General features: G+C 37.1%; 1 protein-coding gene across 4 annotated transcripts in view; it reads right to left on the bottom strand.

The window, feature by feature from the left end:
- Cdh8 (cadherin 8) overlaps positions 1 to 27,512 on the bottom strand; it is a 367,867-nt gene that overhangs the window by 147,389 nt on the left and 192,966 nt on the right. For all 4 annotated transcript variants that reach the window (XM_034522729.2, XM_076915701.1, XM_076915702.1 and 1 more), the window contains 2 exons: positions 5,286 to 5,453; positions 1,417 to 1,604 (listed from right to left, as the gene is read on the bottom strand). In XM_034522729.2, coding sequence (XP_034378620.2) covers positions 1,417 to 1,604; positions 5,286 to 5,453 — 356 coding nt within the window. The remainder of the gene's footprint in view (positions 1 to 1,416; positions 1,605 to 5,285; positions 5,454 to 27,512) is intronic.

The raw sequence follows: 27,512 nt of genomic DNA on the forward strand, positions 1-27,512 counted from the left end.
ATTTTTCTCACTGAAGAATTACAATAAATATAGCCATTTGTTCCCACCATTGTTTGTAAGCATTTCATTTTTAAAAAATAGCCAGAAAATTTGGGGTTTCCATTGTTAATTCCTCTTCAATATGAAATTTAGAGCAGAACCATTCCACATATATTACTGAGCTGCCAAAGATAGAATTCCATGGTCTTGCTTATGAGTGACAAGCAGACCCCACTGAGCTACATCTCCAGCTGACTTAGATTATCATGCAACATGATAGAACAACATTGTAGGTTTAACATTGTGTCAATTTAGTGCTAATAAAGACAGCAGCAAAAACATTACTGGTTCCCAATAGTGTGTATTATCACTTACTATTCATAAATTAGAAAAGCTATTTAAAATAGCACTTGTAAGGAAGATGTGAAGAATAATATTGACCAAAGGATCATGGCATTCACAAGGATGCATCTAACATGAGTTGTGACCTTTTTGCTGCATGCTTTTTTGTGAAGATAGGGATCATGAGGAAGAACACAAATTAAAAACCATATAGAGTGATTCACATACATCACCAAAACAATGCAAAGACAACAAGAAAGAGGAAACAATTCAATGGCCAAAATGGTTCAAATCTTCATTTGTTTTAGAAGGTTTTCTTCCTGTACTAATGTCCAAACCTCTGGAACAAGGACAGCATGAGATTTGTTTTCCACAGAGCTTGGACTTTTGACATGTTTAAAGTAATCAGTGGTAGAAGAGTCGGTCTCCTTATTGAGCTTCAGAGCTACAAAGGATGCTGGAACCTGAGCATCTTGCTTGTCACTGAGTTTGTTTTTAAGCATAATTTTTAATAAGCCCAGGGAAAATGCCAATGCATTTGGAGGGACATTTAAAGAAACCGGATCAGAAATATGAGAGTTACAAAGAAAACATCTAGAATTTATTGAACTTGTTACTCCTGGGTTGGCAACTGACACACGTCCCCACTGAGAATTCAGTTAAACTGTGAGTAATTGTACCCTGGAGTAATTTTATGAGCCAGTAACAACTGTCTATCTTTTCTCTTCATTGGTTGAGGGTTCCCTTCGTAGCAATGACTTCAGTGCCCTGTCTAAAGACAGAGTAAATGTTTTTGTGTTTGTTTTTTTTCCCCTAGTGAACAACTCTCTGAATCATAAATGTGGGGACAAGTAGTAGGATGCCAGCTACAGCATGGTAGCTGTTTACCGGGGGGGCATCTGAAATGAGATGTGGCCCTAAGAGACTGACAATCCTGAATAGCTCTGTTACGTATACTTTTTCAACCCACCATTCAACTTAAAGCTAATTATCTACCAACTGTAGGTTCTTTCTGTCCTCTCAGCTCTCAGAGATTTCAAAAGTAGTGTTTCACAAAGATATTTAAAAAAATAAGGAAAATACTTCTTAGCTTACCTTTCTTAGTCTTATAACACCATCCTGGGCCTGGGCATCAGAAGTGATTTCAAATAGTGCTGTCCCATCTCCATCAATGATGTCATAGGCTGATTGTGCATTTTCACCAATATCCTGGTCATTAGCTTTAACCCTGCCTATCGCAGTGCCAAGTACCACATCTTCTGGTACCGAGAAGTGATACAAGCCTTTAAAAAGATGAAGAACACTGGGTATTATAAAAACACTATCCATTCACTAATTAATTTAGCAAGATTAATTGGACCTTTTCTATATTCTGGATGTCTCTAGAGATACTACCAGGATAGTAGTAGAAATGAAAACCTGTCTCTTCTATAAAATGTACACTCATTTAAACAAATATAAAACAAGCATTTCCTAGAAGTAGTGAGTCCTCTTCATCATTCTTCATAGCCCGAGAACTTACTTATTTGCTGTATGGTTATTAAGTATTTGTTTAGAGAATCCCTACCAGATTATTAGTGTGTCTATGAGAATTTCCTTTCCTAAATTCTGTAATATCACACTATCTGCCTGTGGGAATAGTCATTGTTGCCCCACATAAAATATTAAGCTAATTTCAGCATAGAGAGATGCAATGTGTAATGTGTTGAAAGTCACTTTTGAACTTACTTTTATATTTACAAACTTGTAGACCGTTTTTGATAAAATCCAATTACTAAACTTCTGCCATGCCCTGCAGCAAGCTATCCAGATACATGAAATACTCCTCTTGTCACTAAATTCTTCATTGCTCTGAAGACTAGAATCCTACCTTTCAAAACTCCCTAGGCAAAATACAATTACCATGTGTTTTCATTCTCCTGTGGGGACAGTAAAGCATGTCTAATCAGTGGCATTTGTCCTATTTTTTATTCCAATTTCTTCATTGTGATGTTGGTTGCAGTTATCTTCATTGGTATAGTGGAGTCGCGTGGTACTGTAACACTCTCCCTGGCCATTAACACATTCCTGCTCATCTGCCCTACATCTGTCTACCTGCTCCTATATTTCCTTGCCTCAGGGTTTTATCTCGCCTTCAGATTCTATTTCATCCATTGCATGTCAGGCTGGAGGAACTGTTCAAGCATTGATTCATGCCATAGAAACAGTCATCAAAGACTTACAGAAGTTAGTTTATGAAATAGTAGTAGACTTCTCCCCCTCTCTGGTAGGATAACTTTGAGTTGTTACTATTTTTTTCTTATATTTCCAACAGTTCAGATATTTCTCAGTAGGCTAAAGATACACTCAGCCATGGTGTTAAGTGTTTGGAACTTGCACACCGCTGGCTTTCTAGCCTGCCTTTTTTTTTTTCTTTCCTCCCTGCTGGTGCTCCTTGGGGGAGGTAAATTACATATAATAAGATTCTTGTCTCAGGGGCTGTTTCAAGAAAACCTGAACTCAGACAACCAGGAAGACCGAGTCTACAGCAACCACGACAAAATGGGGAAAAAAAAAAGAAATCTACAGAACATTACCTAATTTTAGTTTAGGCCCAAACACGGAATCCCTAGATAACCATGATATGTTTATCCAATTGAATTTGACTGGTTAATTTGATGAGCAGACTTCCTTAAGTTCTCATTGTTAAAAACAAAGCAAAATTATTTCTTGGAATTGTTATTCCAAGAAATGTGTGTATTAGCACAAATGTAATAAAGTAGGCAAAGACAATCTTCCTGTCCAACACAAGCTGCCCAGTATTCTCAAAGCTTATATTTCAGGTAAAATTGGGGGATATTCTCTTGGTGTGCTTACAAAGTAAATAATCAGTCGTTCGACCTCATCTTCCTGTCAGTCCTACATCAGGGAACCTTGAAAAGCTAAGTAAATGCAGCATTCCTTTATCCACTCCCATTTTGAGTGTTCTTGTCAACATTATCTGGGCAAACACAGTTAATAACCATTACTTGTGCAAAGGAAAATTGCTTTAGAAAGCCACCTACAACTATTGAATTGAAATAATCTCATTTTAGTAAAAGACGAGCTGCATATTAATGAGTAAGAGTAGCAGAAAGCCAAATTAAAAAGATAGAATAGATCGAAAAGATAAAGTAGATTATTTCAATATATATCTTTAAAAAGTTCATAATTCAAAGAAGGGTAGATATAAAAGGTGTACATCTCTATATGAAGGTATTTTGAATGAATTCTCAATTGCTTATCAAATGTGTCATTTTAGACCTCTACTTTGCCCCTCCTCTCTCTCCTTGCCTTTCCTAGTTCCTCTCAATCTTTTCAAAAAATAGTTTTCATATGGCGTTTCCTAAGCTAGGAGGAAGCTCCAGTAGGTACTTAGATGCTGATATCAGAAATATATTTGTAAGACAGCACAGTCTTAGGCTTCCATCATTCCAATACCTAAGTATTTGGAGACAATCTATATACTTTATTCTGCTTATACCGGTACCAAGTTTGTATCCCAAGGCTACTAACACCTTTGAAAAGAATGTAAACTTATTGTTGTTGAGCTGTAATATGGTGAACACTTCAGAAATCTTTAAGTAATTATTTATCTGTTTGTTTAATATTTCTCTTGAGAAAACTCAGTGAATTCACATACAAGTTAAGACATCGTAATAACTTCCTAATGATCTTAGGCTAAACATCATGGTATGTAACATGGCCGACTACCTCAGTAGCTGCTTATTTGTCTGCAGCCACATTTTCCAGTGCCTTTCAGTAAAAATAACTCACAGGATTTCTGAGTTTCAATGGCAGCAAAATCTTTACCATTTTTGTAGTGTATGTATTTAACAATACAAACAATATTATATACATGTATGTGTATATGTGTATACATGCATGTAAATTTCCTAATTAGTGAATATATATATTATTACATGTATGTAATAATATATATATTATATACATATATTGTGCATGCATGTACAAAATTAGGGCAATGCTCATAATACAGGCATGTACAAATTTAGGGCCATATTATCTACAATACACATAAAATAGAAATAATTTTGTATCTATCAGTGAAATATTAAACAACTAAATAGTGATGCATATGACTATAGTGTCTGTGTATTTTTCTAACATAAATGAATGTCTTTTTATTGACAACATGGTTGAACATAGAGGAAATTACATTAAATCAAAAAAGCTAGACAGAAAAAAGTATCATCTAATGTATTCCTGTTCAGAATCTTTAAACGTGGATATATGTATAGTAATATGCACACATAGTATTATGGATATATGTTTTTAGCTACAGATTTTTAACCTCAGTGTCTATGATCCCTCTGTTGGCTTATTCATTTCATCCTGTTCCATGTATTTCCATGCTTCCTTTATTTCTCAAGTCAAGATTCATCCTGATATATCTGAAATACTTTAACAAATTACTTCCTCACATAATATTATTTGGTAAATGCTCTTAAGATGTGTTTCATGAGAGGTTGAGGATGTAAGGAAATAGTGATCATCTATCTCTAAGGACCACTGATTGTGGCTGCCTGGAATTCTGATAAGATTGCTGAAGCTGAGTCTACCCTAGGAGGAGGGAATCAATGATTGCTGGTATCTCTCCCACCATCAAGAAGGAGAGTGTCTGTATGGAAACACCTTTAATGTATAGTTTCTTTTTTCACTTGAGACTTAGTTTATTTTCTACAACAATGGGATTACTAATGGATCAATATCTGAGCTGAATTTTCATTACTCTCTCAAGTTATTTCTTATTCTATTACCTATTACCATTGATATCTGTCCTTGAAATTATGAAAATGGATATAAATTTCTGTTAGGTAAAATTTGGAAGTAAGCAATCTCTGACTGTTATCAGGGTCTGCAAAGCTGAGAAAAATTACAGTTAAAATGTACATGATTCCTGTCTCGTGTAGGAAATCACTTACTCTGAGCAAATTTTGGAGGATTGTCGTTAACATCAGTAAGGGTCACTGTGAGTGTTGTGGTTCCAGACAGACCACCAGAGTGTCCTCCCATATCTTTGGCTTGAATTACGACCAAGTATTCTTCCTTGGCTTCTCTGTCCATGTTAGGAAGGGCAGTTTTTATAATAGCTGAGAGAAACAAAATAGAAGAATGAACTTTAGTAGAACATTCATTAGAAAATGAACATATCACACACTGACACGTAGCTCCACAGACACACTTATGCATATAGCAAGTGCTACTAAGAGAAGTCTTTGGATTCTGTTGATATTGATTCTGTTGATTTGTCTGCAAAACTAATGTTGCGTCTGAATGTAGTCATAGGCATTCATAGATAACCTTCAAAAACACCTTTTTTTTTTTTTAAGATATAAGAAACTTGTAAAAATATACTTTGGAAAACAAACTGCCTGACCATACTAAAGTATAAATCACCACATAGCCTCATCTACTCTGGAAAAGCCTGGAAGTAAAAGAATCCTGCCATTTATCACTCACCCCAATTCCCCTAGAAGATGAGTAGATCAACAAAAAGCTTGGAGGCTCTAAGATCAAAGATGAATTATTCTTTGGCTCACAAATTCATTAATAAAGTGAACAAAAATGAATGAATTGTTAGGATCAACTCACAGGAGTAAAACACCAAAGAGAAGTAAAGCAGACAAGTATTTAAATCCGAAGGTAGTGTTATTCATTTATGTTTGTTTTAACAGTTCACTTGTACAATCTTTTCTACCAGAAAAGTAACAACTGGATTAGAAAGCTGAGAAGATACAGAAAGGAAGAAAAACAGAAAAAAAGGAGGAGAGACATATTAGTACTATGTGGGTCAAGTGGAACCCTGTCACCAGACAAAAACTGAGAAGGTTGAGCAGATTCAGAAACCCTGGTGCATTCTCATATCTGAGACTGGTAGGCATTTCATCTACTCTTGAAAGGGTTCCTATCCTGGAACACATGACAAAGACACACTATGGCGAGGACTGTGACAATCAGTCATGTACGACAAACTCGGAAGCCCATCCACATACAAATGAGACATCTCTCATATCTCAGACCAAGCCAACAGAAAGCCTGTGCTTTTAGACCCAACCCACCTCAAAATGTATATAAGATCCTATTCACAAGGAATAAAACAGAGGAGTTATTTCCTCAAGTAGCATATGAGAGTGTCTGTCTTATAGAGCTTTAATGCTATAGGGAAGAGAATTCTCTCTGGAAGCCTACCACAGTCACTTCCAGCTCGGTGGCACCAACCTTGACTCCTAGCCTGCATGGACTCCAGAGCAGCAAGGGGCCTTGGAAAAGACAGGGCAGTTTCCTTTGATCTGACTTCCCTTTCTCTTCAGAGAGCCCAACTCTTTGGCCACTCCAGGTGGATCTCCACAGATAGTGTCTGGTACACAGACAGGTACTGCTAAGTTCTTTGTGGAGATTTTAAAGCTTATGAAGGTATATCTGTTTACTAATAATTTTTCTATTCTGTTAAATATTCAAAACCTTTTTGTATTCGCCCGAGTTTGATTTTCAAAAATCTTTACATAGCCCTCTATTCATTCACATGCATTTGGTCATTGACAAGTATTCTACACCTTCTGCACAAATCGAAGTTTATCATGCATTTAGTATTTACCTGTATCTATGCTTATAAACACTCAATCACAATTATACATGGAATACTAGCATTTTATCATATTTCATTGTTTTAACACAGTGAATGTAATTTACAGGTACATAAATTTTTTTTATATGAATGTACCATGTTAGTTCACAGTCTCACAGTAACACATATCTTCAAACTATCAAGTTCTCTCACCTTTCCAGAACCTAATAGTCTTGACATCATGGTCATGTAGACAACAATAAATTTTTTGCTCTTTTCTGCTTTATAATCTTTTCTTCCTCCCCCTTCTTCTTTTCCTTCTCCTTCTCCTCCTCCTCCTGCTCCTCCTTCTCCTCCTCCTTCTCCTCCTTCTCCTCCTTCTCCTCCTTCTCCTCCTCCTTCTCCTCTTCCTCCTTCTCCTCCTCCTCTTCTCCTCCTCCTGCAGCTGTTATTTTTGTGTTTTTCCTCTGATAGGAACGTCCAAGATCTCTATTCTTTTAGGCAAGTACTAATACAGCACTCAATCCCCAGCTCAGTACTATGCTTTTCTGTTTCCTGTACATTTGTGTCAAAAAAATTTTAAGTTCCCCAAACAAAATAGTAATGACATGGCTTTCATTTCTTTTCCCTAATTTATAGATGCTGCTATAGAACAGCTCTGTCTAATATCTCATTGTCTCTTTTGCTCCCTCATGGATAAGGTTGTTGATGGTACTTGCTTTGCAAATTTTGGATGCTTTGAAGATCAGCGTTCTCCAGTAACCAAGTTACCTTTTGTCATCAAATATAGTGAATATATTCTCACTTTCTAATCCAGTGGCAATAGACATTGCCATTGTATTCCAGAAAGCAACAGTTCAAAGTACTTGCTTTGTAGTTATGAGGCTGGCTCACTGAGAACCATGGCATGTATGCACATACCAATACAGTGAAAATTCTGCCTTATGTGACTAGCTCAATAATATCAAGCTGGAAAGTTGTATGTCTAGCAGCTTTGCTCTTTATCTCCTTTTTAAGATGTTGGGAGTAACATTCCAGATTGCTAAAGCAAGTGGGAATTCCCTCTAAGGTTACTTCAGGACACACAATACAAGTAATTGGCTTTGGTTCAAACCGTATAATGAACAGATTGCCGGAGCCCACTGCCTCTACTCTTAACCCCAGCACTAGCAGTAATTCATTACAAGATCCAAGACAGAATTTCTAGAACTTTCTGTTTAGCTACCCTGTGGCTATAAAGACAGTGCAGTAAAAACTGCTAGTGCCTTTTATCTACCAAGTTTTTCTCTTTGTGTTGTGTCCTAGCTATACATGTTACTTGAGTTTTTATTCCTACTCAAAGGACAGAGCATTTCACTTCCACGGCGCTGTGAGACATTGATAAACTCCTAATAGAAGACTGAAATCACATTAAAAGTCTCTGCTGCTTTGGCCCATATTTTCATCACAAAATCAGCAGCTTTGGGAGGTTTACAGACAAGAAAGAATCTTCTTTATAAAAAAAATTTGTGTTTTATATTGTCTAACATAAAGTAGAAAAACAAGTAATTAGAACAGGCTGTTTTTCTTCATATATTTGTAGTTCAAAGTGTTGGACATGTGGACACTAAAAAAGACTTAAATCTTTTTTTGCACTGGAATTTCTTGTCAGGTTCCAGCTTTGATTTTAATAAGGCAAATAAGAGCTTCCTACCATCCTTATGTTAGACAAAGTAATATAAAAATGCTTCCGTGTAGCCAAAATGCAAAGTGTTTATCCCTTTTTATCATATTGACCAATGGACGTTAGTGCTTTTGCATTCACTTATGTGCTAATAGTCAGTCACACGTTAGCTGTGCTCAGCTGCATTTTCAAGAAGTTATATGTATTTAAGATTCTATTGCAACTTGGAAACAAATTATAAACAGATTATATTTTTTCAAAATGATGTTTGACAATTTTTTTTTTTTAATTTCTGGGCTAGCTAGTTAAGCTCCTTGATGTGAATTTTTTTCCCTTGATTATTTTTTCTAGTTAGCATGCAAGGTATTGGGTTTAGTTATGCTGTTTTCATATATGTCTATTACTTTATTTTGCACTTACAATTTCCTTTATTCCTTGCTCTACCCTACAACTGTTATACATCTTATGGTTCCCTACTTCTCACAGACAATTCATCCTTTGCTTACTTGTCATGACATATTTAAGAAATAGTTTTATAATAAATAAAAAAATAATTTTTCTCACTCTAAAAATTCTAGGACCTCTGTGAATTAATATAATAATTTTATTGCACTTTACTCCTAATTTTTATAAATTTTAGATAAGTATCATTTCTAAAGTTTAGATTTAGCCTCTTCTGTGGTTTTCTAACCTTGTTTAAATCATAAGACATCCCCAGGGTAAACTCTTCTCCTTGAAAAATGAAGAACCCTAGCATTTCAAAAGTTTGAGAAAGGTCAAGCATAATTGGGTTTTTGATTGAAGAAAACAAGTCGGTAGTTAAAGCTAGGATATAAAATACCCTCTGTATATTCATGTGCTATGTTCCTGGTTCCAGAAGGTTTTACTCTTTTGAGAAGTGGTAAAAACTATAGCAGTTGGGAAGTAGTAGCTGGATAATGTAGGGCACTGCACTTTCCACTGAAGCTTATATATGGGCTAAAGGTCCTTCCCCTTTCTATACTCTCAGTTCCCACTGAGAAAAGTCTCCTTCAACCCATGATTCTGGACTGAAATCATTCATATATTTGGCCGAGTAATCATTTAATGAAACTTCTGAAACATGTACCAAATTTAGCGATTTTCCCTTTTGAGTTGTTTCTGTCTTGTATCTGATCAACATAATAGAAACTTAAGTAATACATGGGTCCTGAGCCAATCTGTAACATAACTTTTAAAGTTCAGAGTAGATGCTAAAACTAGTGTCTTTTAAAAGAAATTCCCAGGAACTCAATTTAAGAAATCTAATCTAATCAGAAAATGAATGAGAACATTTGTTCTTCATGAATTAATTCAATGCATACTTGGAACTGACACTGGGGAGTATAGGTAGGAAAGGTAAGGGATTTGAGGGAACCCTGGAAAAGAGAAAAAGTGAAAAGGGGATCGTCTCTCTTTTCAGTCTGCACTGATCACCTTCCTATGAATAGACCCATGTGACTCCTTCTCTGGTATTTAAAAGACATAGTTTTACCTTTGCTTTATTCAATCAAATAGAGATTTCCCTAGTGTAAAATTTCAAAGTAAAGAATCTCAGACTGGCCTAAGTTCTTCCCAATGTTAGACAGCTGGTTTTTATGGCTAAGCACTGAGGGAGTGCTTCTGATTAGAATCCTGTTTCCGACATCTCAGAAATACAAAACTTGTATATGCTTCCCTCCCCCCATTCCCATTGTCTTTAACATTATCATTGGAGAAGCATTTTGTATCCATCTCAACAACGTCTTTTTATAATTTCTGTGATCTCACCAGATTGAGAGGCTTCATGAGAAAGGCAAGGAGATGCTGATTAAGTCTTTTGTCATATTGAAGGCTGATTACTGTAATTCACTCCTCGTGGGTCTCCCAGATTGTGCTGCACAGAGATTGCAGTTGATAGAAAACGCTGCGCTAGACTCCTCTTTTGAATGTGTCTTGTTGAACACATTATCTCAGTTATGAAACCCCTACCTTTGTTATCCCCAGAAGCCCTTGCTGATTCAATGTACAATTATTATCTCACTGTCTCTGAAAGAGAGTCTGTCACATATGAGAGTAAATGGCACAGACTACTGAGAGATAGATTTCTGCTGGAAGTCCTGTATTGCACTGTTTCTTCTTGCTGGGTATGTGATTGGTGCTACAAGCTACTAGTTATGAAGGTCAAAACTATGCAAAGGGAGATGCAGCCTACTTACCCACCATAGCACTCAAAACTGTTATCATGTAAATGTTTAATCTGCACAACGAAATCACGAAGAAAGGGGACACTTACACAAATAACTTAGAAACTGAGTCAGCCAGCATAATTTTCAAAAGAAGCTGCATTTCTCTTTCTTTGTAAGCAATAACTTCCAGAAAATAGATAGGCAAATAGATGATAGATGGGTGGATAGATAGATCGATAAATAGATAATAAATAGATAGATTCATAGATAGATAGATAGATAGATAGATAGATAGATAGATATTGATGGTACAAAGACAACAGGCAGTTAAATAGATAGACAAAATCACTTAAATCTTCCCTTTTCATTCATTCATTCATTCATTCATTCATTCATTTAGTTGATATCTAGATTGCAGCCTCCTCTTCCTCCTCTCTTCCCATTCAAACCCTCTGACCTCCCTCCTTTCATGCCCACTCCCTTTCTCTTCAGAGAAGAGGAGGCTTCCCATGTTTATCCACCCACCTTGCAATAGGACAGTCAACAGCCTTCTTCTATTGAGACTAGACAAGGCAGCCTAGTTAAGGGAAAGGGATCTAAATGCAGGCAACAGAGGCAGTGACAGCTCCATTCTTGCTTTGAGGGAGCCCACATGAAGACCTAGCTACACATCTGTTATGTGCATGTATGGGACAGTTTGTCTGTCCCATCCACGCTCTCTGGTTGGTAGTTTAATCTCTGGGAATCCCTATAGGCCTAGGTTAGCTGACTTGGTGGGTTTCATGTGGTGTCCTTAACCTCACTTGCTTCTTCAGTCATTTTTCTCCCTCTTCCACAAGGTTCCATCACCCCTGCATAAGATTGGGCTGTGGTTATCTGCATTTGATTCTATCAACTGCGTGAAGGTAGGTCTTATAACTCTATATTTTACTGACACTAGTTCTGCATTTATAGATTCAATAACTATGAGTTAAAATATATTTTAATTCAGTGTGTAATGAATGCTTAGAGACTTTCTTTAGTATCTAAGCCGTACAATATAACCTTTATTCACATAGCATTTACCTTGTAAACTGTTTATAAGTAAGCTAGTGGGAAGTTATGCATATGAGAATGATCTTTGGTAGACTTTGGTGTTTATGAACAATAACGTGGGTAGTGAGAAATATTAAATGAATCTAATAATATATGAAAATGTAACAAAATTATTAGAAATTAAAGAATTCAAATGAATCAGGAATCAAAAATTCACTTTACATTGTTTAACTTAGATTTCTGAAACTAACAAATATCTAAGATAATTATAAATGATTCAAACTTTTCAATCTTCTTGTATTTGTATTTTCATATTTTGTAAGACATAACCATAAAAGTAAGATTAGTTAAATATCAATAGTAAATACTAAATTAATGGTAAAGACATATAGTATCATGCCAGCATTAACAACTCCATTATAAAAATTTTTTAGCAACATAAAAAATGTGTATAACAAATTTCCAGTTTTCCTTACACATAATATATGCCATGTTTGATGTATTTTATTATATGAATATAAAATTTGACAGTGAAATATATACAAACTTACCTTTATCTGTCCTGTGAAGGTGCTATAGTGAACTGAGCCCTGTTTCTTAGTACTCTGAGACAGACAACAGAGCTACATGTTTTAGAGAATGGGCTCAGGCACTAATGCAAGAGAGTTTGTTATGAAAGAATTATGTTGATGTGACCTTGGAAAGATAACTTCCCTCAAATCTGCATATTACATATACAGAATATTGTATATTTTCAAGTAAGAGCTTAGGTTTTGGTATTATAACATGAAATATAAAAACCAAATTTTTTCCCTGAAACATTAAACTCACACACATACATGCACACACATACACACATGCACATGCATACACATACACACATGCACATGCACACACACACATACTTACACAGACAGATGTAGGTAAGGTAATGTATACATTGCACTTATACCAATAAACATGCAATATATTACAAATAAATTATTTAATTTACACATAGTATTTTTTGCATTTTACAAATGTAAACTTAAATATGTAAAAATTTAAATTTAACTAATTATTCTGGGATGACAATTGTCATAAATAATAACTCTTAATTAACAAAATAAGACACTTCGAGGTATAAATGTGCCCTGTAAATGTTAAAAAAAAACAGAAGGGTTTTTTTTTTTTTTAACAATCAAATTTTTGCAATTGCCGTATCCCTAAACATGAGTTTGTGTAATTCTCTTCAGAGCCTATGGCTCTGAGACTCTGCCTTTGTAATTTCTTGATAACTGGCACACATTTTAGTGTATCAACAAGTGTGGATGGATAATGCAGCAAGTCCATTTTTCCCCTTTACTGTACCTCTTAAAGTTCATTAATCTTTTCATAGTCTGCTCTGATGTTTCATCAGTAAGAAGGCCTTTCCAGGTAGAACTAATAGCTTTCTTCCTTTTTATCTTATGCATGTTTGCTAGAAACTTTCTTGCAGCAATTAATTTTCTGTTTTGTCTCCATTTCATTACCACTTTTACTATTTCAATCTGTCCTGAGAGCAAATTACCATATGCAGAGCCACATCTCATCCATCTCCATATGCCTAACACATAACAAACTCCCCGACGACGTAGAATAGGTCTTTAGTAATTGTAAGAGAGAAGAAAATAATACAAAGAGGAAGAAAATGTAGGAGGGAAGAAAAAGCCAAAGGAGGACTATCAACTTGAGAAAAATGCCTGGAGATTCATTTATGAATATGTAAACTCTGACACATACTAATCATCCTATCTCCAGAGACCAGAAATATTCATGCTGCTAGAAGGTACCTATGTGTCTCCGAGGTCAAACACTTGACCTTATCATTCCATGAGAACACAGTTACAGCTTCAGTTTGTGTGAACATTCAAGATGAAAGAGGATGAGAATGAGGTGACAGTATTGTAGACTTTAACACTAATAGTTTTCTCTTTGTCTAGACACCTTTAACTATTTTCTGACTGGCATTAATTACTGGCTATTAATTACCATGTCAGTATATATGGTGTGGTGTTACAATATTGCATATGTGCTCAGCCATCTTCAATTTGGAGACTGGTACTATATAACAGGCTACATATCATAGTAATACTTTTTAAAATTAATTACTTGGGTATGAATTTATGAAAAAAATGTTGAGATATATACACTTTAATAACAGTCATTTTAATTCCTATATTTTAATCCCATGGATGTTTATCTATCTTATAAAAAAAACATAGTTATAACATTCAAAATCTCCTTCTGCAGCTTATAAAAAGAACAATTCACTTTTTAGAATTTGAACATTTACTGTCTTGTCTTTTGGATCTTAGGAGTTTGGTATGGGATACAGCTGGAGGGAAAGTCTTTAGCAAGGTTGTACCTTCTATGACTGAACAAGAAGCTCCATCTGAGTTTCTAATGCTCTGATTATGAAGCATGAACAAAATGATATACTTGTTTTTTGCCAAAAACGTCTTCACAGTATGCTTAGCAGGATGTTTGTCTAACCGTTCCTTCCTAAACCACTGAAGCATTACAATGAACTGAATATGTGTCTCTTTTTTAAATGTATGAGCCTCTCTACCACATGTCACTGGGTTTGAATGTTTGGGAGAGAGCATCAAGCTAGAAATATTTAAATAAAACTAATGAGAATCATTTAAGTATCTTGGTGTATAAAATTGAATTATTGCATGTAAAATTTCACCTTTATCATGAAATATATTCTTCAATTAGAAACCATGGCTTCTTAGTTACCCTGCTGTGTAGATAATAGCAATGTCTGAGTTTACATCCACCTAGAATAGCAAACAAGATCCTAGCAAATAAATTAACACACACAACCCATTATAAACTGTTAAATACAACAAGCATCATGAGTTTATGATATGGTTTGTTGCTCTCGTAGATGTTTGGATCCTCTGTTAAATAAATCTACACACACTACAATCTCCAATATCAACTCATGACTAGCCAATGACTAGCCAAATGCTGATGCTACTTAAATGGCTAATTTGGAGTTATATGAAAATACTAGCAATTACTCCTATTCAGAATTAATGTGAAATTTTCTTTGCTCCTAAATTAAAACATTTCCACAAACTCGTCAATCAAGTGGAGTGATTTTGTAAAGACTATGATAGCACCATTCTTTCCTTAAGCCACAAGTTCAATGATGAGTTTTATATTAAATAGGTAAGGGGTAGTTCATAAAATCAAAGTGAAAGGTGTTATGAACTGGATGCTTTATCCTAGGCTTTCTGAATGTACACTGATAAGAACAGCAGGAGTGTACACAAGTTAGAAAAAGAAACATTTTTGGACTCCCTTACAAATAGGCGAATCTATGATCAAAACATGAATCTTGTATACATTTGGTGACTATTTTCAGCTCTTAGATAAACAGTCTCCATCTTCCTAGGAATTGGAAATAGAATAAATTTTAAGGATGGACAGGAGGCAGGTATGGATGGAAAGAGGAGGAATCCGGTTTGGAGATTGGAGGAAGAAAAAACTGGAGAGGACTACTGGAACTTGGATGCATTTCCAGAGCAAGGTAGAAACCTACTGCAATGGAATCCTTATAGATCTATGAAGGCGACACTAGTGAAGATTCTTAGTAATGGGGCACATGAAACCTGAACCAACCATCTTCTCTAACTAGGCAAGGCCTCAAGCTGTGACACAAGCACAGCCACAAAACATCCAACTTACAGAATTTCAGATGTGCTAAGACGAAAGTCTAGCATAATTGTCATCAGAGTGACCAGACAGATTTTTTCCAGCAACTGATGGGAGCAGATGCAACATATTAGACAGAGCTCAGAGAGTCCTACAGAGGAGGGCAAGGAAGTATTGGAGGAGCAAGAGGTATCAAGGATACCAGAACATGACCCATAGATTCAACTGACCAGGACTAGAGTAGGCTGTGGTTGTTTGAAACGGTTAGCCCTCAAGGACTCATGTATTTGAATGTTTGGCACACATGAGCACTATTAGGAGGCATGGCCTTGGTGGAATAGGAGTGGCCTTGAAGGAATTGCATAACTGTGTGGGTGGGCTGAGGTTTGCTATGCTCAAGCTGCCCAGTGTGGAGTCAGAGCCTCCTCCGCACTGCCCATGGAAAACAGTTTTCCTCCAGTTGCTTTCAGATCTAGATGTAAAACTCCTAGTTCCTTCTTCAGTGCCATATCTGCCTCAACGCTGTCATGTTTTTTGCTATGATGATAACTGACTGAACCTCTGAAACTGTAGGCCAGTCTCAAATAGATGTTTTCATGTAAGAGTTGCCTGAGTCATGATGTCTCATCACAGCAATGAAGCCCTCACTAAGACATGGATTTGCAGAGATCAGGGAGCCTGGATAGGTCTGACCTAGGTTCTCTGCATATGTGTTATGGTTTGATAGCTTGATGTGCTTGAGGGATTCCTAACAGTGAGGGCAGGGGCTGTCTCTGACTCTTGTGCCTGCCTTAGAGCCCCCTTTCTTCCTACTGGGTTGCCTCATCCAGCCTTGATTTCAGAATATATTCCTGGTCTTATTGTAGCTTATTATATTATATTTGGTTGATGTCCTTAGAAGATCTGCTCTTTTCTGAGTAGAGGCAAAGCAGGGGTGGATCCAGGTAAAGGGGATGCAGAGACTAGTGGGAGGGGAAGGAAGAAAAACTGCAGTTAGGGTATAGTATGAAAGAAGCATAAATAAAAAGAAAAAAGTTTAATTTTCAGAAAAGTGAAGGAATTATAAATATTACAATTATCAAATGTGGTTACCTTTGAAGAATCCAAGGACTGGAGAGATAGGTCAGCAGTTAAAAGAACTTTATGCTTTTCAGAGAACCTAGGGTTGTTTCATAGCACCCACATGAGTCTCACATTTTTACTAATTTGAATTCCAGGGGCTCTAACACCCTCTTATTGCCTCTGTTGGTACCAGGCATGTACTTGATACACCTAAACATTTTCACGAAAAACATCCATTTTCATAAAATAAATTAATTAAAAAAGGAAGAAAATGAAGACAGAAAGTGTTGGGGGTCGACTTTTAGCAGAAAGTGGCTATCAGCTTTGCAGCCATCTTGAGCCATATACCCTGACAGGAGACTTGGATTACAATAGCCTACAAGAGCTGAGCACACTCAGATAATCTTGGTTTAGATACCTTGGGTGTGTGAGATTAAAGGTGTGTGAGATTAAAGGTGTGTAATTTAAGAGTTTGACTTAGAAGTGTAGAGATCAAATTTAGAGACAAGACCTAAGGGCATGATTATAGGTGTGACTTAGAGGCATGGCTTAGAAGTGAGACATATAAAAGGCAGAGACAGACAGAGATCAGAGAATCAGACAGAGGAGACACTTTTTTTAGGAGACACTTCAGAGAGTACAACTTGGACTACAACTTGGAGTAGGAATTAGGCATTAGGAAGCAGGTACTTGGAAGAGAACTTGGAAGAAGTAACTTGGAACTTGGAGGCACTAGGAACTAGGAATTAGAAACTCAAGACTTGGGACTTGGACTAGGAAGAGAGACCGAAGAATAAACGGGATTGAAACACACTGTCTGGTCTCCATTCCTCGGACTGCCCTCACTCTCTCTCTTGCTAAACCTTGACCCGTGGACCAGAGGAGCAGCTTGGGCTGGGATACAGTGGCTGCCAAACTCGGGGCAGCCCAGGCCTCAACCTTTTGCTCGGGCCGCAACATTTTAGGCCGCCCAAAGTGGGGCAGCCTAGGCCCCAACATTTTTGGCACCCGAATAGGGACTCCAGTTTAGGCCTCAACATTTTTTGGCCACCCAAACGTGGGGCTAGTGTGGTTCTCAACAAGAAAGAAAGAAAGAAAGAAAGAAAGAAGGGAGGGAGGGAGGGAGGGAGGGAGGGAGGGAGGAAAGGAAAGGAAGAAAGAGTCTCTTTATCTACAAAATAGATATAGAAACACTGTGGTGGCTATTCTTCACTTTCAGATTGACTACGACTGGAATTAAATTAAAGCCATGTGGTTGGGTACACCTATGAGAGATTGTTAAAAAATCATTTGAAGTGGGAAGATCCACTTTTTAAACATTTTTATTGGATATTTTATTTACATTTTATGTAATCCCCTTCCCCCCCCCCCAGGAACCCCCTATCCCACCCCCTCCTCCCGCTTCTATGAGGATATACCCCCACCCACCCTCCCACTCTCACTTCCCCACTCACGATTTCTCCACCCATGATTTCCCCACACTGGGGCATCCAGCCTTGACTGGACCAAGAACTTCTACTTTTAATCCACATTGTTTGAGGTAAAAGGATATGGCTCTAATCCAGACACTTTTTTGTTTTTCATTTATTTTTTATTTTTTTAACAGTCCAAATTTTATTCTCCCCTCTGACTGTTCCACATCCTAAACCTCCTTCCCACTCCCTGTCTCCATAAGGATGTCCCTACCCCCCCCCCCCAGCTCCCACTCCCTGCCCAACCAGACTTCTAAACTCCCTGGGGCCTACAATCTCTTGAGGGTTAGGTGCATCTTCTCTGACTGAACACAGACCCAGCAGTCCTCTGCTGTATATATGTTAGGGGCCTCATATTTTGATGTGGGAAAGTCCACCTTTAGTCTGGGCCACACCTTCTCCTGACATCTGTAAAAAAGAGGATGAAGGAGGAAGCATGCTCTTGTTGCCTGTGTTCTCTTTTACTGGCAAGCCCATTTCTTCCCTGGCATTACAGCCTGCTTCTTCAGGATTCTGGAATATACTGAAGACCAGATGAGACAGCCAGCCTCGGGGACTGAGAAACAACTGCACTCTTGGATCTTTCTTTGGTTAACAGCCATTGTTAGCTAATACATACATACATACATACATACATACACCTGTATATTATATAATATATATATACATATATACATATTAGATTTACACATATACATATTATATACATTCTTTTTATTTAAAGAATCCTGATTAATATAGGTTTTTGTCCCAGAACCAGGGTGTTGCTGGGGCAGACCTGACTGTCTTATTTTAGGAAGGATCTTGGAAGGAATTTTGGACATTGAGCTATAAAATCCATGGAGTGTTGAGAGCTAAGCAGCCTGTTTTGAAGGAGCTTAGAAGATGAGAATGTTCAGGACAATGCAGATAATGGAGGCCTGGCATGTCAAATTTCAGAAGGAAGAAAATACTCAATGGGGATATTTATAGGAAGAATTTGTGGTGCCTGGTCAGCTGGAGCTGAAGAACTGGGTGTGATTAACAAAAGACCAGAACCATTAAAGTGAAATTTTTGCTTTTCTGGGATAATCAATGTGCTTCAGCTGGACCTGAGAAATAGTTGTACTTAAGAAAACAACAGCATCATTGAGGTGAAATCTTCTGGGAAGTGTTTTCTGAGAGTTCGTGCACAGAAGCTCTGTGTCAGAAGTAGTCATGGTTGTACATCATGCTGCAGCCACACTTGGTAGTATAAGATTTACCAAAGTGGTACTAGTTTGAAGGCATAAAAAGCTTATCAAAGCAGCCCACTTTTGGTATTGTGAGAGGCCCAGAGTACAGTGAAGAAGGTAAATACTCACTTGAAGATCCAGAATTCAAAAGGTCAGGAGAGAGCCCAGGGGAGGCTATTGGTGAAAGCTTAGCCCAGTTTTAGTAAAAGGCCATAGCATTTTGGATATGTCAGTAACATTGGGTGACTGTCAAGAATAGCCCCCACCCAGTGGTGAAGACTGCATGAACATAGAGAACATACTCTGTGTGCACAAGACAGCAAGTATGAAAAGTGACTGGGGCCTTTTGGAGGAGCCCAGAAAATCATGAGTTTGTTCCATATATTGGACATTAAATTAATTATAGTGTGGGGTTGTAGCTTTACTTTAATGAGATTGTGTGGCTGCACCATGGTTTCACTCTTTAAAAAAAGAAAATATTTAACGTATTTTGGATTTTATAGGAGCCCATAATTGAAAGAACCAAATTTTTAAAGCATACCTTGGATCTTAAAGGAGACTTTTGAGTTTCAGAGACTGAACTTTGAAAATAGTTGAGTTTATAAAACCTGTTGGACTTGCAATATGTTTTATTTGTAAAAGTTATCAATCAAAGATCTTGGAGTAAATCACCAAAGAAGAAGAAGAGGAGGAGGAGAAGGAGGAGGAGGAGGAGGAGGAGGAGGAGGAGGAGGAGGAGGAGGAGGAGGAGGAGAAGGAGAAGGAGAAGGAGAAGGAGAAGGAGAAGGAGAAGGAGAAGGAGAAGGAGAAGGAGAAGAAGAAGAAGAAGAAGAAGAAGAAGAAGAAGAAGAAGAAGAAGAAGAAGAAGAAGAAGAAGAAGAAGAAGAAGAAGAAGAAAAGAACAACAAGAAGAGGTAGAAGAAGATGAAGTGAAAATAATTTAGGACTTAAAATATTTTGTGTTCAGGGTTTCTAGGTATCAATTATCCTATCTAAATGTATTTTAACTGGAGATAGTCCAGAGTCATTTGACTTCTTGGAGCATAAAGAGGACTCAAAAAGTTTCCTTAGGAGGCAAGAAACTGGAAGTTTAACCATGCTCCAGTAAATATAATAAAAACACAGAGTGGACTTCTTTTATTTATTTATTTTTTTACTTTTCTTTTGTTTGTGGGTGAGCTCACATAGACTGGAGAGGAGACATGGAAGGTCTGGAAAGTGAGTATGATTGGGGTGTATGAAGAGAAATTCCCAAAGAATCAATGAAAATACTGTTTTGAAAAAGAAAAAGGAAAGAAACAAAATGCTCCATAAAATTTGCCTGTAATCAAGCATATGGTGCATTTTCACGCTGCGTGATTATGGGGGAAAGCCCAAACCATTGTGGGTGGAGCCACTCGTGGTCTTGGATTATATAACAAGGCAGGCTCAATAAGTAATAGAGAACAAGCCAGTAAGCATCACTCTTTCATGGCCTTTGCATCAGCTCTTGCCTCCAGTTTACAGCCCTACTTGATTTCCTGGATAAACTTCTTTCAGTGATGTTACTATATACAATGTGGAAGCACAAGCCAAATAAGCCCTTTCCTCCCCAACGTTATGGTATTGGTGTTTTATCGTAGCAATAGTAACCCTAACTAAGACAAACACTCTTCTGAGGTCTTATAAAATTGCACCTCACAATTCTGAAAGTAAAATAGGTACTTAAAACAGATGTTAACCAACTTGTTAGTCTCATGGTTCAAAGGAATTATATTATTCAGACACTCCACAATGTATTGATCAGAGCCTGCCAATCCAGACATGTGGGAGCCAAAATTTGGTATCTCACATTGGTGTTGATTTCTGCCTTCCTTTTTAACTTACAGTGTTATAAATCACCAGGGAATGTTCTTGACATCTATGAACTCTGATTTTTATTATGGTTATATGAAGATAGTCATTTAAGGTATAGTTCCTTTTTTAATAATGGGAGGAAAATTAAACATGCAAAATATACAACTAGTAATTGAAAACATAGTAATTAACCCATCAATACCATAATGAGCTCATGTTACAATATACATGATATTTACAAAAGACTAACAATCTGAGGAAACAATCTGGTTCCACTGCTTTCTCACAGGACTGCAGATAGACAGGTTTTTAAAAGGCTGTTTGTTTCTAATTGAAGCTTCAAGAAAGGTGTCATAGGTGAGCTAATCACTTGGCATGATTGCTCTCAGAGAGAAATTAGGAATAGGAATGAGCTAAAAGTAACCTGCTGCTCCAGTCTACTCTTTTGGGTCTAGACCAATACTAAGTGGAGTTACATGATAGAGTCAGTCAAATTTTGACAACCTGACTCTTTACAATCCAGAAGTACCCTGACCTAAAATAATCTTGTTGCCACTCTGTTCATTTCAATCCAAGAGCCTTTTGTTGTATTCTACAGTCTCTTCTCTGAAACCCTCCCATCCTCTTCTTTAAGAGTAAAAGGTCCCCAATAAAAGAGGGGGGATAAAAAAGAAAAAGAGTTAGAACCAACATCTTTAATAAAATGTCAGCCCTCTGAAAAAAATTATCTTGATACTAAAATTTGTTTTGAGAATTGTATATTGCAGAATACACAGCATTGGTGTATCTACTCATCAAGCAAGGTGAGCAGACCTGCTCAAACCTCTGAGGTCCTGGAATTTCATCTGGATGCAGTGAAGACACAGTGTCAGAGGCTTATTAATTCACTCTTCCCCCCCCACCCCTCTTCTAATATCTCAATGCCTGTAATCAGCTTGAAGAAGTTAACGAAGAGTCGGCGCCCCTATTCCCTGGGCTTGGGGACTAAGGTGGTAAATATTAGGCTGTCTTTCTAGGGAAAAGTAGTGGTTTTGTGGGAATAGGGAGGATTAGCTAGGATTTATTGCATAGCCATAACCTATTGGTAGAAATCTGTACAATTATTATCAAGATGAAGTTATAATTTCTTAAATGGCACAAATTTACTTTGAATTCAAATTTAAGGTTTTCATTGGTATGAGCTTCTTATTGATATTAAAGTGAGATAAATATTGATACTCTCATAGGCATTGTACCTATATAACACATTTAGGAATACAAGGCTTAGACCCAATCCTTCTTTAATTTTTTTAACTGATTTGAGATGGTTAGCCTGTGAGTTAAGGGACTATAGCAAATTCATGGCTTGGAGTTTATTGTTAGGGTGTTTTCTATGTTTTATTTGGAAATAGCTGAGTGCAGTTAACAGACAACAGTCCAGATTACCTTACATGGATAGCTGGTTTTCAAAATGTCAGAAGTCCACAGAACTGACGTTACAAACATTTCTGTAGTAATGTTCATTTTGATTAGAGACCTGTCTGCTCCTGACAGCTTCCTGTACTGGATTCTAAGAAGAAATTGAGCATCTTTGGAGTTATTCCAGTTGTGGTGAGACAGCCACTAGGCAAGAATTGCCTCTTTCCATCTACAGACAAATTACTGTCCAGAAAAGGACACACTTGCAGAATAGTCGACTGATTATATCTGCCTAGACAGAGTAATCAGCCCTTAATAATTCTGCATCACTAAGGTCTGTCAGATGATCCTGGGCCAGAAGGCTGAAGATCAGATGCTCCAATATTTTGTAGTATAGGTAGTGTCCAGGTGTTCAGCGGTCTCTATAAACTGGCTAAGTTTTAGAAGCTATGCTTTGTGCATCCCATAATTTTAGTTAAGTCAGCTATTCTGGATTTCTGATGGGGTTGAAAACTTATAATCTCATAGCCAATCCTGGCTACTTACCTTGAAAGCAAAGATTTGAGTGGATGGTTTTCACCTGACATTCATTCTAAAGCCAAGGAAAAAGCCAGGTTCAGTGTTTTAGTTAGGAGAGATGACAGAGGTTCTGGTTAGCCAACAAAATGATGCACTGGATATTAGGACTATCTTGTACCTCACTGGTACAAATTGGCATAATTATGCTCTAATTGTATTTTGAGAGAAAAGTTTTATTTTAACAGGGAGGGTGATATGTAGGAGGAACTAAGGTGGGAGGAGTACTGAGAGGAAGAGGAGGAGTAAGGAGAGCAGGAGAAGAAGGAGAGGAGAAGCTAGGTGATGAGAGAGAGAAAGAGAGAGAAAGAGAGGGGAGATATCGAGGCAGTTGTTTACATGTCTCCACCAGTCAAAAATAGTTGATATATCTAGGTTGGGTATTGGGTTACACTTCTGACTGAGCATTACCAAACTTATAAAGCCTTTGATTAACATTTTTAAAAAGTGTATAAAAGCAAAAAGAAAAAGGGGGCATAGGATAGGGGTTTCCTGGGGCGGGCGGAGGGAAGGGATGGCATCTGAAATGTAAATAAAATATCCAATAAAAAAAGAGTAAAAGTTCCCCTTTGTCCCAAATGGTGACTTCCCTTCTCCTCTTCCCATTGTCCTTCAGAAAAGAATTGCCTAATCCACTTCTCAACATACCTGTTTTTTGACAATGATTCTGCATTATGCCCACTTAGTCATATCAGTGTCTTTCTGAAGGACTTCCTTAGTTTTTGTATAACTGCACCATTCTCCTTTTCCCTCTTCCCTGTCATCACTGGGTTTAGTTATTGCATTCTTTCTTTATTTTGCATGTTTTAAAAATAATGTTGGTACTCGGTATTCAGTATCTTTCATTTCCCATGTATTGGGAGTGAAAGGACAGCAACAAAAATTCCAGCTCTATTTCAAACAGAAGAGAGGGAGACGTGTGATTGAAAACTCACAAGGAAGAACCTCATTGTTTTACATGTGTTCATGGAGCACCTACTTCACATCAAACATGGCCTCATCTACTAAGGAGGCAGTGACAAAAAGAGGCAAGGGGGCTCTCTACATAAACTTTACTATCCTGTGAGAAAGCAGAAGAGCATATTACAACTAATAGTGCTTCATGAAGCAGGGTTACTGGCCTCCATAGTCATTGGATTCTGTTATGAACCTTTCATCTGTTATACTGTGATACTTAACTAACAGAAAAAATGTAGATGTGTACATGATATATGTGTGTATATAAGTATATCCTGTAAATGCTGATTATTATCAGTTGTTTCAGTTACATAAACAAATTTTTACTGATTTTTTAGATTATTTTCTGGATATTACTTTCCTGCTAAGATTACCACACATGTCAAAGAGGCAAATATATGGGAATGGATCCATGTCCTTCTAGGACTAATATAATCAGACTTGTAAAACACAAGGGATAGAGCTTGGACTTCCTGAGGGAAACCAGAGGCAGAAGAAGAAGAAGAAGATGAAGAAGAAGAAGAAGAAGAAGAAGAAGAAGAAGAAGAAGAGGAGGAGGAGGAGGAGGAGGAGGAGGAGGAGGAGGAGGAGGAGGAGGAGGAGGAGGAGGAGGAGGAGGAGGAGGAGGAAGAAGGGGAAGAAGAAGAAGGGGAAGAAGAAGAAGAAGAAGAGGAGGAGGAGGAGGAGGAGGAGGAAGAAGAAGAAGAAGAAGTAGTGATACATGTGGTAGCTAGTAGTGTAACTATGCAAGGAGTTAGGAAGGACAAGTACATATAGGTTTATTGTTCCCTTAAGGCGCAACAGCAAACCTATGAGAATGCCTTTTCTTCAAATACATTAAGTAGATCACAGATTACATTAAAATTAAATTTGCAATAAATAGTTCATATCACTTTTATTTCTTTGAATTTTTTTAAAGTAGACTATTTATAGCTTGCTGATTCAGATCAACCTTTCCACTCTCCATACTCCATCCTCTTTCTGCTGTTATACAAATATTTCTTTCTGAGACTTTGTTCCAAGAAATCTACATGAAGATAAATGTTTTAGGAATTCAGGTTTGATGTGTGAGTCTAAGACAAAATTAACAAGGAAGCCCACTCTTCTCTAAATGCCAGTTTGCTTAAGTTCAATACATTCTAACTAATCACATTCCCTTTTCTCAAAATAATACTGTTGAAGAATCTTGCCTGAGATTTATCTGCAACTAATGCCTTCAAATTGGTGAGCACTCTAGTTCTGGAAAGCTTCTGGTTGTTTGTTTTAATGATAATAATAATAATAATAATAATAATAATAATAATAATGTATGAGGTTTATAAGTTTATATGATCTGGGTTTGTCCTCAGAATACAGAAAATCTGAGCCAACCATTTCTGAGAAACTTGTACTCACTTCTTGCATGTGATGCTTTATATTGTGCAAATCTGCATAAAATATTCCCTCTCAAGCGAATCTCTGTGTCTTTGCATGATTACTCCATAAAGGAGAGCCCATGTGAGACAGACAAAGCAATAATGGTCAACAAAAGCACATATGTTCACAAATATAAAATTTCTCTTTAGAACTTGTTTGAACTTATTTGACTGTGCATATAAAGAGTAAAGCTTAACATCATGTATCTTTTATAATTTCCTCCACATGATGCTTGTCAACTTGGATAAACTGCTGATGAGTATATGCCTGGAATCCTTCTGCATCTACTTTCTCTGTGCTAGCATTAGAGAAGCACACTGATGTTGTAAAAAGTTGGCCTTTTACATGTTTGTTGGAGAATGAACTCAGAGTCCTGTGCTTCTGTGTCAGCACTTGACCAACAGGGAAATCTCCACCACTTTTCACACTTACACTTTAATCATGATTTCTGTGATGTTTGTTTCTAAATTAACAGAGGAATTAATTGAACGAAATGGGTGTGAGTATACTGAAAAGATAATTTTCCTACCCTTGTAAGTACAACATGGTATATGTACTCAAAGTACTTCTCTACTAAACCATGTTGGAATCCATGTTTTCTATCTAAATTCTAATACTTTCCCCACCCAATGAACTATAATTCATTCTCTCTCTCTCTCTCTCTCTCTCTCTCTCTCTCTCTCTCTCTCTCTCTCTCTCTCTCTCTCTCTGTGTGTGTGTGTGTGTCTTTCTTTTATTTACTGATCTATCACAAATATGTACACTTCATGGGAACACACAGAAAACGCCAAACATGTCATAGTTACAGGAAGAGTGCAGAGATGACTAGCTGCTGCAAATATCCTTTGAAAGAATTTTTATTCATTTTTGTCCCTGGGATAATTGGCAAGCATTACTCCTATAGAGTTCAAATATAAGACAATGCCATTGATTCTTGATAACTCTGTACAAGATTCTTTTCATAGCTGCTTATCTAAACACTCGATGTTCTTAAACTCTGAACTTAGTTTTGTTGATGGTTTATGTATTTAGAGGCACAGAATGTTTTAAGTCTTATAGTTATTGCAGATGAAAATGGCCTGTTATATCAAGGGGAAACTTGGGGTTAATTTATAGTGTAAATGGCCTTCATATACAAAATGTTCTAAGGGGAAAAAAAACAGGAAACTGGCAAATGAGCTAAATTTTTCCTTTACTTAGTGATTCATCATCATGTGCTAAGTCTGTCTAAGACTGCAAATTTAAAGCTAATTTTTTAGATGTGGAAAAGACAGAAAGTCATGCTACTTTTATCTGCCCACTTTAGTTCTTCATCCTCGTGTAACTTTTGGACTGTGTGATTTAAATCCATGATACTGAGAGAACCTCTTTAATGAAACAGCCACTGTGATAAGGGATGATGACTCAGGAAAAAAAAAGGATTAGGTCAGAGATTATGGCAGCCCCACATTCAAACATTCAAAAGACAGTCACTGCTGTGCTGAAATCTAAACTGTCCTATTTGAACACTGGGAGCATATACCACAACATGCTACCACAGCATTATTCATACTTGATTGGTTTCCATATATAATTTTCTTCTTAATTTCAAATCTAATTTGCTGGCCCAACTCTATCTAAAGTTTGGTCTCTGAGATTTAAAGATCATCTTACCATCTTCCTACTACAAAGGAAGTGACTATCGCTTAGCCTACTTCCCTATGCAGTTTAATGGCATTATATTCTTAGTGAGTAATTTCCACCCTTCTGTATTTCAAAAGCATAGCCCTAAACTCAGAATGTCATCAACCAGTCTCTCCCAGATGCATACTGCAGACAATGTGACTCTACCAAAGTCACATCTTCTCACTGATCCTCTCATCGTTTGTAGAAACAGCATTTCAATCACTTTCTTCTACTTGCCTGCCTGCAGGAAATAATATCCCCCCCACCCCCCGCTGTGCTGACATCCCAGCTCTTTCCTATCCAATCATCAAAGGCTTTTCTCAACTGCCTTCTACTTGTAGAGGAAGAAATGAGAACCTAATTGACTTTTCTATTGATGCTGACTCAGTCTGGAATATGCCTGACACATTAAGTCAT

The sequence above is a fragment of the Arvicanthis niloticus genome, chromosome 18, assembly GCF_011762505.2.
Source record: "Arvicanthis niloticus isolate mArvNil1 chromosome 18, mArvNil1.pat.X, whole genome shotgun sequence".
NCBI classification, from domain to species: Eukaryota; Metazoa; Chordata; class Mammalia; order Rodentia; family Muridae; genus Arvicanthis; species Arvicanthis niloticus.